General features: G+C 40.5%; 1 protein-coding gene across 2 annotated transcripts in view; it reads right to left on the bottom strand.

Annotated features, from left to right (window-relative positions):
* SIK2 (salt inducible kinase 2) overlaps window positions 1–14,639 on the bottom strand; it is a 126,190-nt gene that overhangs the window by 26,985 nt on the left and 84,566 nt on the right. For both annotated transcript variants that reach the window (XM_035008908.1, XM_035008906.1), the window contains exons 5-6: window positions 1,491–1,615; window positions 922–1,045 (exon numbers count right to left, since the gene is read on the bottom strand). In XM_035008908.1, the coding sequence (XP_034864799.1) occupies window positions 922–1,045; window positions 1,491–1,615 (249 nt within the window). The remainder of the gene's footprint in view (window positions 1–921; window positions 1,046–1,490; window positions 1,616–14,639) is intronic.

Here is a 14,639-nt window from a genome sequence, read left to right as displayed (position 1 = left end):
TCCAGAGGACTGTTGCTCTTCTCCCGTCAGGGCAGCTGAGAAAAACACACATGAAGCACTAGTTACTTCTGATTATATTACAAAAACTGCACTGCTGTGACTCGGGCACCCACTTATTCTCGGAGCGGACACCATGCTCTCTGCCACCCCACAGAAGCTAGCCTCATACCCTCTGCTATGTGCCAGGCACCATGCAAGCTGCTTTACACAGATTACTTCCATTTATCTTCCCAGCGCCCTTACCAGGAGCCACTGTGCTTCCCATGTTGTAGCCTGAGGACACGGAAGCAGAGAGGGGATGTAACTTGTCAAGGGCAGACTGCCAGTAAGTGGTGGACTCGAGATTAAAACCAGGCAGCCGGGCTCCAAGGTCTATGCTCTTAACTACTAGAGCTTTATTTCTACCATGACTAGGAACGAAAGAGTTAAGGATGACCACCAAAACCTGAGGAGGAAACGTAGCTGAGCAACAACCCAACTGGTTGTACGTAACAAGCTAATCCAAGTCGGGCTCTGCATCTTAGTCCAACAGCTTTGCCAGTTTTTAATTCAATTAAAAAATGTAATTTTGCAACTTCTCACCAAAAGATACAGGAAAATCTATTTCATAGAGTAAAATGGTTGTGAATCTATCTACAAAGTGCTTCTCTAAGTCTAAAATAAACTGGGGACATTTATAGACCCAGAGTAGATGTGAAGACTTGCTGTTCTTAACCTGGAAAGCTTTCCGTTTTCAGTTACAAGTAGGAAGGCTACAGCTTCTCTCACCTACATGGAGGGGGCTGCTTACTTCTATAGCTTTTCAAGTGACTCAATCACTTTGTTTGGCACCCAAGCTCTTAGAACAAGGGAAGCCTTTGCCGAGGCATTTCATTCGGAGCACAAATTCTGTAAAGCACGAGTATAAGACAAACGGGTTACCTTCTGACATGAAATACGGAATCCGGAATCTTCCTTCTAAAACTCTCTGCCTCAAAATTGGAAGAGTCGGTCCATCAAAAGGCAGAGCTCCACAGACAAGGACATAAAGAACAACTCCCATGCTCTAGGGAAGAAAACAAGGCAGTCACTTTTCCACTGAGGACTTTAAACACTGTTTTCCTAAACATCCCCAGGGCCCTTAAAATCATATGGGCTGAAAAATTCCTGTTTGGATTTACTATTTTCTCAGAATTTCAAAACAACACAAAACAAAGCAAAACTAAAACTCGGACTACTGTAATAAAATATCCTATAATAAATACTCAAAGATCTGAATTTAATCATTTTGATTACTACTTAACGTTAAGTTATGGCCGATAGTAAAGTAATAACATCTGTCCCTAGACGTTCTTTCCTAGAACTTAATTCAAAAATGCTCTAATTAGTCCAGTGGACAGGGGAAGTATGAACTACTACCTATGTGTTAGGTACCAAGAGCTTCAAAGACGGGCCAAAGTACTAGTTATTACCGTCAGAGATGCATTTAACACAGCAAAGCAAAGAAATACCCAAATATCCAGCTGTGGTCCTTCATACTGCTGCCCTTCGAAGACTTCTGGGGCTGCATAAGGGGGGCTGCCACACCATGTTGCCAGCAGTTCACCCCTTTTAAAGAAATTTCCAAAGCCGAAATCTATTGGAATGGAAATAAATGTTACTTTCATCTATGCTCTCAACTATACTGAATTTCTTGTAGTAAATTTTACAATATGCCGTATCAACAATAGCACTGCTACAACATCTGTCTTGTGCTGTGTCCGCAGCACTGAGCACAAGGTCTAGAAAATATCAAGTATTCCATAAATATTTGTTGAATGGATGTATAAATAAATCAAGTTTTCTTCTCAAAGAGAATGAGAGGTTGGAAAAAGACTTTAGAATCATGTATTTTTTTTTTCTTTAAAGATTTTATTTATTTATTTGACAGAGAGAGAGAGACACAGCGAGAGAGGGAACACAAGCAGGGGGAGTGGGAGAGCGAGAAGCAGGCTTCCCGCCGGGCAGGGAGCCCGACGTGGAGCTCGATCCCAGGACCCTGGGATCGTGACCCGAGCCGAAGGCAGACGCTTAACGACTGACCCACCTGGGCGCCCCTTATTTATTTATTTGACAGAGAGAGAGAGACAGCGAGAGAGGGAACACAAGCAGGGGGAGCGGGAGAGGGAGAGCAGGCTTCCCGCGGAGCAGGGAGCCCGATGCGGGACTCGACCCCAGCACCCCGGGATCGTGACCTGAGCCGGAGGCAGACGCTTAATGACTGAGCCACCCAGGCGCCCCTAGAATCATGTATTTTTGAGTCCATTGGTGTAGACAACCTACTTGAATTTGAAAATCTTAGAATTTCAATTACTCCATGATTAAGAGCTCTCCGTCTTTTTTTTTTTTAATTAAAAAAAATTTCTTTTTTTAGTAAGCTCTATGCCCAACATGGGGTTTGAACTCATGATCCCGAGATCAAGAGCCACACTGCTTTACCGACTAAGCCAGCCAGGTACCCCAAGAGCTCTTTGTCTTTTATAGTCTATAAAGAAAGAAACAAATGAGTAAAATTTTAGGCTATTTACCTAAACCCAACTGAGTGACTGGCTGCTCTTGCAGCCATTACCCAGAGTAGCAGGATATATAACCTTTAAGGCAACTGAGTATAGTGTTTCTTAGGTAACAATTCTCTAAGCGTTGGCCTACACACTCTGACTTAGGCAGATATGTGTCTGATTAGCTCACTAACAGGTGTTGGCTCTCTGGCCCGCCAGCCACAAGCCACCTGTCACCAGTGTCACTTATTCACTCATTTATGGAGTGCAGTGGCATTATACCTCTCTACAGTTAATGGCCTTCCTTTTATGACATTAGTCATACCGAATCTACAGCTCTGAGAGACAGCAGGCTCTTTGGAAACACTGTCCTCAGATGCTTTCACTAAGCATGAAAACTACAGAAGACAAATTTCAGTGAGTTTTGGTATAAATGCAAGCTTGTACCCTTTTGCCAAGCTCTACTCTTACTGAGGAAACAAATTCCTATTATTTTGTAAGTTATACGAATACTGTCTTCTGTTGTAAACACTGCTGACAGGACACTCCTTAGTAAACTGGCTCTACTCTCAGCTAGTATACGGTGCTGCATGGATGGCGAGCTTCAAAAGGTGTCCTAAGGGGCACCTGGGTGGCACAGTTGGTTGAATGCCCAACTCTCGATTTCAGCTCAGGTCACGATCTCAGGGTCCTGAGATTAGGCCCCGCATAGGGATCAGTGCTCAGCGAGGAATCTGCTTGAGATTCTCTCTCTCTCTCTCTCCCTTTGCCCCACCTGCTTGTGCTCTCTCTCTCTCTCTAAAATAAATACATCTTTAAACAATAAAATAAAAGGTGTTCTAAGAGGACTGGATCGAGTTGCCAGTGCCAGACTCACTGGCTACGTGACTTTGTATCAGTCTCTGTGAGCCTTGGTTTCCCTATCTGTAGTCCCCAAGTTGTGAGGATCAGTGAGTTAACATAAACTCACACTCTAGTCACACCCTGAGACTACGGCACACAGTACACTGTAGATGAAGCATTCTCCTAGCTCCCAGACCCACCCACTGGTGGCAAGCAGTAGTGACAGGAAGAGGAGTCACCATCCCCAGCACCACAGCCCTACGGCAGAGTACAAACTCTCAAGTTAGGGAGAACTAGAGCGGAGTTCCACTTTTCCCACTTTTCTAGCTTCAGGTCGCCTTCGTACATTATTTAACTTCCCCGAATCTAAGTTTTTATATCTATAAATGTAGTGATAATCCACCTACCCAGACAGGATGCTGTGAGGCTTAAATGAGGTTAAACATGTAAAGTGCCTGGAACATAGATGTCAAATGTCAGCTCCCTGCTTTCGTGAAGCCATCATTATCAACTACTACCTTTCAGAGAAAAAGGTTCTGAGAAAGTGTACAGGAAGGGCAGAAAAGTGTAGAGAACCCTGAGGGTTCAGAAGACAAATGAGGGTGCACGTGGGGAAGAGCCTCAGACACTGTCTACACCTGGTGGAACACCACCATGCTCTGGTCCTGGCATCCAGGAGTAGGAGGCAATGAGAACCTCTCCCTTCATAATGGGACCACAGCTCAGTCCTACACTCTGCTTTCCAAAAGGAAAGGAGAGGTCTTATCTTCTCAAGTCCACCTCCATGACTAACCACTCCTATGACATCATAACCCATATGTCCTTATTGATGCACATTTCTAATTTTCTAGAAAAACTACACTCTCAAATGAGTCAAGGACTATATGTTCAAATAACATTTGAAGAGGAAAATGTTAATTTCACTTACAAAGAGAAGCACCAGAAGCTCTAGGATGTGTGTTTGGATATCCTGAAATAGGTCCAGTAATTGCTCTATTTAAACCATAATCACAGGATGAGTTTTAGCTCATGCAAGTTGAGGATACCCTCCAAATAACACTGTAAAGTTTTAATGTCTCAAGAGCCATTACAGAACTCCTACAATCTGCCCTTCCCTGGACTCTGGTGGAAAGTGTCATCTCAAAGGAGTGATGGGGCCTGGTGGCCTGGCCTCCTTACTACGGAGGCTCTCACTGGTATGCCTCATAGGCAAGAAGAGAGCAAGAGCTAGGAAAGCACAGCTGTGCCTATGGTAGCCCAGTCTCAATTGTGGCTTTACACAACTAGGACAAAGAAAATGTCTGTTAACTTATAAGGAGAGTGGGATTAAGCAGATACTTACTTCTGTTTCCTGTCGGGAAATGAAGAAAATAAAACATGAGCCAGTGGAAACATTAAAAGAAATGCCAAAAGACAACTGGGTTCACTAAAGCTATTACAGTAGCATATATGCAGATGCCTTTATTATTATTATTATTATTATTATTATTATTATTATTATTATTTTTAAGTAGGCTCCACATCCAGTGTGGAGCCCAACGTGGGGCTTGAACTCCATGACCCTGAGATCAAGACCTGAGCAGAGACTGAGAGACGCTTAACTGACTGAGCCACCCAGGCGTCCCCAGATGTCTTCTATAACCTTGTCAAAGCATTTAAACATTGTATTTGTAATCATATGAGGTGGGTTAAGGAAGACTTTGGAGTCATGACGGTAGATGAGGATCAAATCCTCGGTTGTCCACTTAGCTTGGGCAAATGTGTGATCTTGGGCAAATTACTTCTTAGAGCTTTGGTTTCCTCATTTGCAAGATGGGGACAATATTTACACTTCATCAAGTTATTATAAGTTATAACGAATGGGTATATGTAGACAAGTAGACTTATAAGTAGATATGCTTTAGGCATGCTACTGAAACATACTGAGTAAGCAACCCAAGAGGAAAAGAGCAATTATTCTTACTGTTTTATTTATCTATTTCCCCCAACAGACTAAATTTCTTGAGAAGGGAAGGGAGAAATGATACATATCTGTACTCCCAGCACTCAGCATGAGGGCTGTAGACAGTAGTTATTCAATAAAGGTTTGCTGAATGACTACGTTGTCATCTTCTCTTTTGTAAGTGCTTACTATGGGCCAGAAGCTGATCTAAGGTCTCTAAAGAGGATTTCTTCTTAAAAACCCTATGAGGTATCCTTATTTTAGGAGAAAGTGAGGGTAGAAAGTTAAATACCTTGGTAAAGACTGAAGACCTGGAACAGAAATCACGTGTGACTACAGAGCCCCCCTGTTAGCCACCACCTTTACGTCCTTCCCTGGCACCGTGATATGCAGCTAAATATTTTTGAACAAGTTAATAATTGTCAGGTTTAAGAAGTGGCAATGGAAAGGCACTTAAAAATAAAAAAATGAAGGGAGGGAAATCGGAGAGGGAGACGAACCATGAGAGACTATGGACTCTGAAAACCAAACTGAGGGTTCTAGCGGGGAGGGGGTGGGAGGATGGGTTAGCCTGGTGATGGGTATTAAGGAGGGCATGTACTGCATGGAGCACTGGGTGTTATACGCAAACAATGAATCATGGAACACTACATCAAAAACTAATGATGTAATGTATGGTGATTAACCTAACATAATAAAATAAAATTTAAAAAAGCCCTTTTATTTCTTCATAGGAACCTGGCTAATTTGCTTTATTCAGTCTGCAGCTTTCTGCTTAACAGCACCTAAGAGTGCATGGGGGGTGAGCAAGAGCGATGCCATACAGAAATGGCATAGCTGGGCAGGATTTGTTTATTGCCTTTTATTCAAATGCAGTGGGTTAGTGTTCATCACACCAACCAAATTCCTTCCTTCCTCCCTCCCTTCCTTCAACATTTGAATGAGTACATGTGTTAACCACTGTGCAAACACAGAAGAGAGCCTCCCAATGACAGAGGATAACATAAGACCCCACATTATCATCTGACTTTTGGAAACCATTAGGAAAAGAGTAACTTGGGCAGTCCCCTTTGATCCGGCCTGGTCTTGCTGGAAATGAAACACTGGTCCACCAGCTTCATGTATTCTCTACCTCTGACCTGCAAGTTAATACCTAAAATGATGGCTGCTACGTCCCTCGGACATTTTGTGTCCTGTTTTCCGCCAAAAAACTTAACGCCATGTAATGTTGGATTCACTACGGTATTATTTAACTTTCAATTCTGAAATAATTTTAGATTTCCAGAAGAGTAGCAACAATATAGTAAGGAGAATTCCCTATGCCCTTCACCCTACTTCCCCTAATGCTAACATTTTTTATAACTATATTAGTAAAATTATCAAAACTAAGAAAGTAACACTGACTCAGTACTATTAACTAAACCACGGACCTTATTAAGACACCAGTTTTTCACAAATGTGCCCTCTCAGTTCAGGATTCTACAGTGCATTTAGTGGTCATGCCTCCTTCGGCTTCTCCAACTTGGAACCGTTCTTGGTCTTCCCTTACAACGAACAGTACAGGGCACGTATTTTGTAGACTGTCCCTCAGTCTGGTTTTGCCTGGTGTTTTCTCATGACTGGATTAAGATTATGGATTTGGGGGGGGAACATCAAGAGGTGAGGAGCTCTTCTCAGTGCACTGTATCAGGAGATGCATGGGACTATGTCTAATTACTGGGGAGGGGGTAACTCTGATCTCTTTACAGTGGGGATAACTTTACCCCACTGTAAAGTTACTATTTTCCCTTTTATAATTAATAAATATATTAGAGAAGATACATTGAGACTATACAGATCCTGTTTCTCACATTTTCCACCTATCACTATAGCATTCATTGGTAGATCTTGATTGCAGCAACCATTACTGTAGTGTTCTAATGGTGAGCGTTCATTTTCCCCATGTCTTCTACACTTAATTACAATTCTTCTTTAATCTTCCCCTTTCATTTATTCATTAAATCATTTATTTATCATATTGTCATTGTATTTGTCATGAGCATTTTATTCTTTGAATAAACTCAGTACTATTGTTATTTATTTCGATGCTCAAATAGTTTTAGCTTTGGCCATGAGAAGCTAATTCAGGTTGGCTTCTGTATCCTTTCAACATGCCCTCATCTTTTTAAAATTTCATTTTAAATATTTCCTTATATCTGGCACCAGAAGAAGTTCCAGGCTCATTTTCTATTTTCCCTGCCCCGGCTCTGGAATCAACCACTTTTCCAAGGAACCCAGGTTCCTTTTACAGAAGAATCGTATTTAGAAACCAAGACTAGGACCTAGATGTACTCACTGCAGCTGGATGTCACTGCTCCTAGGCCCTGTCAGCAGAGAGAGCTGGAAATATATGTCCGAATGCTAAAATACATGTATACACCCCTCCCATATTTATTCTTGTACCTTTCTATATGTATATGTATTTTAAAAAACCCATGAATTCATACTGATACTTCTCACTCCAATCCAGGGTTCAGTCTAGTGTTATTTTGATACTATTTTTATTCATACAAGATTGAGCAACTCTGACAAAATTCTGAAGATATAAAAAGTTTCTTTCCTCTGCAGTAATTTGTCATTTGTGTGGGGAGTAAGCGAACTCGCCCTCATAACATACCTTGAGTTTGTCAGATCAATCATGATTTTCAACATTCTTAAACACAGTAGGAAAAAAACAGCTTTCTCAAAGAATCTCTTAACTTAATTTTAAGAAAGTTTAATATGAAATCATAAGAAGTTTTAGAAACAAATGACAACTCGTCCTTCAACATGGTTTAGGAGTTATAATCAAATCCAAAAAAACATTTATGTCATGCCTACACTGGATCAGGCATTACATACTTGGTATTTTTTTAATATATTATTTCGTTTAATTGTGATGACAGCCCTGTGAGATGTGACTGTCCTTGTCTTACAAACAAAGGAAACTGAAGTTCAGAGTGGTTAAATGACTTGCCCAAGTATCACTAGCTATGAGTAGCTTAGCCAGTATTCAAATACAGGTTTTTTAAACTGCAAGCCAAGCGGTTTTTTTTGTTGTTTGTTTTTTACTATATCACAGATGTTCCAAGAATGTCACCAGCCAGAGAAGTTTAATCCAACCCAAAGTTGGAGGTAAGGCTGTCATAAACCCAGGAAAAATCTTTTACATTAGTAGAGAGGAGAGGTTTTCTAATTTATCCCTCCGCCAGCAGAACTTGGCAAGTGAGGGCTTTCTCTTCTCTACACTATTCGATGCTATGTCAACAGCATCCTTCATAAGCGAATGGAAATAACTGTCTACAAAGTAAATGTCAGAAATATATACCTACATTCATTTTAGGAATCCATATTCTCTTTAAGAATGCACAATGTGTTGAATAGACATCTTGTCCTTTCGTGTGAGATGACTCGTGCCCACAGCCCTAACACGAAGGCACATTCTCCAGGGGTTTTACTCTTAACAGTGGTTTTGAGATTTCCTAATATATCCATATTCTCTCACCTGGTTTCTGTGGGGCTTAAAATGTCTACAGAAGAGAGGGTTTGGAGTAGATTGTTTAACCACAGAACTGATTCAATTACTGTTGACGGACTCTCATGAACATGAACTTGGCCTCAAAAGGTGAGTCCTCTAATTACCTCTTATCTAACTAACCAGTAACAGACTATGGATATATTTGAAAACAGTACTAGAGCTGCTGTTATTGTCTGCTTATTTTGAAAGTGACTGATTGACTTTTATCTTACTGGTAACAGATGCCAATTATTATTACTGTCATCACTAAATTATCTAAGTTATCTGCGCCCAAATATCATTAACAAAGGGCCAATGTTTTAGGAATAACAGGACCTTACACAGAGTAAATAAGCTGATCTTGATGATTACTGTCTGATGGGAACCAAGCACAAAAGAATTCCGTTGTGCTTGCTGGAATGAAATAGATCAAACATGAGCAGTCATACAAACCACCTGGACAATGTGTTAAAATGCAGATTCTGATTCAGCAGGTCTAGGGTTGGGCTTGATACTCTGCATTTCTAATAAGCTCCAAAGTGATGCTCATGCTGCTGGTCCCCAGACCTCTCTTCAACTAGCCAGGAAACAGAGAACAAAACAAAGGTTGTGAGAAACATACAGAAGATGTTCAACAGTCTGTCACTGTTACTGTTGCAAAATGATTATAATTACTACTTTCAGGATTTTTATTTAAATGACCTAAAGACTAAATAGAAGAAGTCATTAGGTAAACTAACTTTTTCTGAAAAGGGAAAAAACAAAACACTGAAAACCAGTCTTTGAGCTAAGGAAAAGTACACGACTTCTTTTTTCTTTTCTTTTTTTTAAAGATTTTATTTATTTATTTGACAGAGAGAGACACAGTGAGAAAGGGAACACAAGCAGGGGGAGTGGGAGAGGGAGAAGCATGCTTCCCGCTGAGCAGGGAGCCCGATGCGGGGCTTGATCCCAGGACCCTGGGATCATGACCCGAGCCGAAGGCAGACGCTTAACGGCTGAGCCACCAAGGCGCCCCAAAAGTACACGACTTCTAAGAAGCAACACCACACCGAGGCAATTTCAAATCTCCAGCAGTGTGTTATAATGTCTAATTTATAATTAAAAACATTCTCCTACAGAGCAGCAGATGGCTTTAGGGTTAATTTTATCCTCGTTTCTAAAATTACCAGTAGAATTCAGATACCCAGGCTCGCTGGAGAGATACACCTCTTCTGTAATTATTATAACAGGAGCAGAGAAGACAATCGGAGTGAAAGCTGACAAACGAGGGCAGGACAGCGATGGAGACGAAGCTGACACATGACAGCAGCGGCACAGGGGTCGGCCGGCACTGACGTCACCGTGTGCTCTGCTGCCCGCCAGCTGCACAGCTTCCTTCCAAACGTCAGTGATCCCCTCTCTACCTGACAGGAGGGCAACGGGAATGGTCACCACAGCTGAGATGAAATGTGATCCTGCTGACCAGTGTGAGGCATCAATTTGTGCAGTGAGGGAGTTCAGTGAGCTAAGGAGCAAATAAATGGTCTTCCTTAGCCCCAAATAGGGTGGAGAGCGGGGAGGGAGAAGAAGAGGGGAAAAACAAAACAAAACAAAACAAAACTCAACAAAACCCTCTGAGCCATCTTCCACAGCCCAGGCTTAATGTGTTCCTGGTGCTCAGTGGGCTTGAAGGATAAAGAGGAGGTCTCACTGTGCTTGCTGACGCAGAACTCTTTTTACATAATACCAGTGGCAGGAGGATAGCAAATAGAAGACTTCTAATAAATATTTTACTACCTATCTCAGCCTCCCCTAGCCTTTTTTTGGTTCCAGGGCATAAAGCTGGAATTATATGTACAGAAACCCTGTCTCAAGGTCTTCTTGTGAACAGGAAGATTGTTAGAAACAATAATGAGAGATGATGGGTTACTCGGAGGTCATGGGTCAATTCAGAAAGGAAGCATCCCTCTTGGGCGAAAGACAAGTGACTTGTGATGCACAGGTCAGATCTATCAGGCTATTATACATCACTATGTTTAAGGTCCCTCTTAGAAAAAAAAAATCATATCAAGTACAGACAATTTAGAATATAAATGATAAACTTGTCTTATTCCTTTGATATTTTAAGGCTTTAAGGCCTTGGTAATTAAAAAAAAAACATGGTGAGGGGGGTTATATGGTTATCAGAATTTTCAGGACTTGTTTTCACATGGAATCAATTATATACTGAATACAAAGAATAGCTACCTTTTACTGAGTGTTTACATGGTGCCAGGAACTTTAATCAACAATTTATTTAACACTTAAATAGCATTAACTATGTGCCAGGCACTGTTCTAAGTACTTTGCAAATATTAACTAGTAACCGCTGTGAGATATGAACTTCAATCATTCCCTCTTCACAGATAAGGAAACTGAGGACAGAGACGTTAGGTAATGTGTCCAAGGTCACCCATCTAGTAAGTGGCATAACCACGATTCAAAGCCAGGTAGTCTGGTTCTAGAGACCATACTCTTACCTACTAGCCCCCTGTCTCTAACATTATCATGAATCCCTGCAATATTCCTGAGAAACAGATTAATCTGTTTCATACATATGGAAACAGAGGCTCAGTGAGTGTAAATAATCAGCCCAAGGTCACACAGCCACTAAGGGGCACAGCCAGAGTCTCCACCAATACTGTCTGCTATCACACTCCACATTCTTTACGTAGAAGCCTTGTTTGAATGGTGATATTTTCTGAAAACTTCCTCCAACTAGTTCATACATTTTTATCTTTATCTAAGTATTTATTATAAACATTTCAGATTAGGAAAGGTGAAGAATAAAACTAAAAGTCCTTCACCTATTTATTCTCAACTTGATGCCTGAACAGTCATAGCCAAAATAGGAGGAAATATTACCACAACTACTACAATTAATGAAAACCAATATTTCTTTGCATTCTGCCTCGTATTCTGCAAAGGCCGGAGGTGTCATAATTGAGGCAATGAACACACATGGGTATGGATGGATCCATGGCTCATCAGTGTCTGAAGTCTTTATCCATAGGAGGAGCATAAATTAGAAAATGATTTCAAAGCCATGTTTCTGTACTTATTAAAATAAACCACATTTTACACTTCTACCCCATTTTCTTTTTTGTAAATTACAAAATATTGTAATTACAATATTTTGTAATTTACACCTAGTTTTGGTTTGCACTTTCTCTTCAATTTCAACATACAAGATAACTAAAATAGTTCATTTATTCAGCCCATTTAGCAATTAAAAGAGATCTTCATAAGGAGAACAAGCAAAGTATAATTTGAGGGAATAATTCTGCCTTTTATTCTGAGTTCTTGCAATCTTTCCATGGAGTCCCATCTTTCCTACATGCATTGGAATTCTTTAAAATTCAAGAAGATTCCTCAGAGATCAGAAGATGATGTTTTTAAAGGAAAGCAGGACTATAAAAAAGTTATAAAATCTATGGATAAAAATAAACATTCTGGAGAAATTCTTTAAGCACAGAGAAACACATATAAACTTCTGATGTGAAATTCTTCATGACGTAGCTCTGCCTACCTGTCCAGGCTCTTTCCCTATCCTTTGTCACTGGCACTTAGATCCCACTAGCTCTGGTCCACAGCTTCCCTACACAATCTTGAGTTCTCTGGCCTACCTGCCTTTGCATATGCTGAAACCTGCTTGGATCCGCCATCCCTACCTCATACCCCCTTTGCTTTTCTCTCCTTTTGTCCCCTTCTTAATCAAGTCTTAGCTAATCATTTCCCTGGTTCTTCCAGGAAGAGTTAGTCTTTCTCCTAGCCTCATGGCCTTCATAATTATCTTCTTGTATTATATTTAGTTAAAGCTCTGGTTTTGGGTTAACTCCTCCAGGTGAGAGCAGAGTTGAACTTTTTTGCATTGTTATCGTTTTCATCTTGAAATACTTCAATCTCCAGGACTTAGCCTACGAGCATAGTAGATGCTTCATAAACATTTACTAAAATTTGGGGTAAATGGTGGTGAGGATGACAGAAAAACGTGGACAAGAGGATATTTGAGTGCTAAGATATACTGCGTGTGTGTGTGTGCACGTGCATGTCTCCACTTGTGAGGTAATGGAATCAATGAGACTCGATGGATGAATACTGAATGATAAAACCCAAAATTCAGTTAGTGAGTAACCCTTGAGGAAAAACTTACCAATAATGCTTGAAAACTCAGAATCTTTGCTTCCTGAGGTCAAAGAGACCTAGCTGTGAATACCACATAATGACATTAGAAATACTGAGTTGATCTACCTATATTATATGCCAAAATTATAAGAGACGTATTATAGCCAGGCAAAACTTGGTTATAACCTTAAAGGAATATTCTGTATATTTTGTTTGCAAGTTTCTTTGGTGTTCTACTTTGACATTTTCTTTTGAGACGTTAGTGACAGAGCACTCTGTAATTTCTATAGCATATGACTCACACTGCTAACCTTTCTCTGCCTAAAAAGACTCCCAGAACTCCTTGGAAGTATGTTTTTGTGAATTTTTTGTTTTAGTGATAAAGGAATATGAAGGTGAAGCAGGGGTTTCCTCTTTCTTTCTACAGAGTTCAAAAAACAAGAGCCTTCTCTGAAGACAACAATTTGGGGGCAGCAGATGCTTCCAAAAAGTAAAAAAAAGTCCCAGGGAAGTGCACTCCTGAAGAATGGCAAACAGGAGTGAGATGAATGAGACCAATAGAAGGGCCAAAAGAAGAAGAGAAAAAACAAAACAAAAAACAAAACCACAAATGGGAGAAGTGAACACACATAAGAAACTATGGAAACACCAATACTGTGGATTGCACTTTCAAAACAGAAAAGACAAATCAATGCAAATCTTTATATACATAATGGGAATGAAACAGATTGACTTAAAAAACTGTCTTATTCAGGCAATCCCATTAGAAAAAAAAGTCATAGCCTGCAGAATGGAAAATCCATTACCTCCCTGAACCATATGTAACATTGGCATTTAAAATTAATTATTAACATTAAAGTAAAAGTTAAAATAAAGTAAGTAAAAATTAATTATTTGCTTTCCCTCAAATGCCCAAGGCAAAAACTAATGGGAAATGGCATAGAAATAAACCAGTTACATGCACAAATTAGATGCTTTTATCTTCTATTTTATACCGCAATACAGCAAACCAAGGCTGTTGTTTTGTCCCTAAGCTTAGGAGTCCAATGAGTATCCAACCTAGCTAGTCAGCAAATAATTTCTTGGTCAGCTCCTCTCATCTGGATGTCCCTCTGTTCCTCTTTAACAATCCTAGAACAAAACACCACCACTTGCAACTTTGCTAAACTTTTGCTTCAAACCCCTTATCTTCTTCAATACCCTAACTGAAATGAATCTCCCTTCCACACCTACAACCTCTGCTGCTGCTACTCTAGCCCAGACCCACATTTTCTTAACTGGACTACTGCCTTAGATTCCTTATTAATCTTCTTGCCTTCAGTCTTACCCACGCCTCCTACCCATCTTCACCCTGCTGCCAGATAGAAACCTCCTTCCAACATGCAAATCTAATCATAGTAGCCCAGTCCCACCTTCACTTCCATCCCACCCTACAATTTTCAATAGGTTGCACTCCCTATTTCCAACAGAATAAACTCTGAAATCTTTTTCATGGGGTTCAAGGCCCTTCATATTCTGCTCTTTGCCTACCTGTTCCTCCTGTGTCGATTCCTGTGCCTACAGATTTCACATTTCACTAATACTGAGCTACAGTTCCCCACCACACCAATCTCAATCTCTTTCCCTTATACCTGTGGTATTTACACAGTTTGCCTGT

The sequence above is a fragment of the Mirounga leonina genome, unplaced genomic scaffold (genome assembly GCF_011800145.1).
Source record: "Mirounga leonina isolate KUSES-001 unplaced genomic scaffold, KU_Mleo_1.0 Mir_153, whole genome shotgun sequence".
NCBI lineage: Eukaryota > Metazoa > Chordata > Mammalia > Carnivora > Phocidae > Mirounga > Mirounga leonina.
The sequence above is the reverse complement of the archived record's forward strand: the minus strand, read 5'-3'. Positions and strand labels throughout refer to the sequence as shown.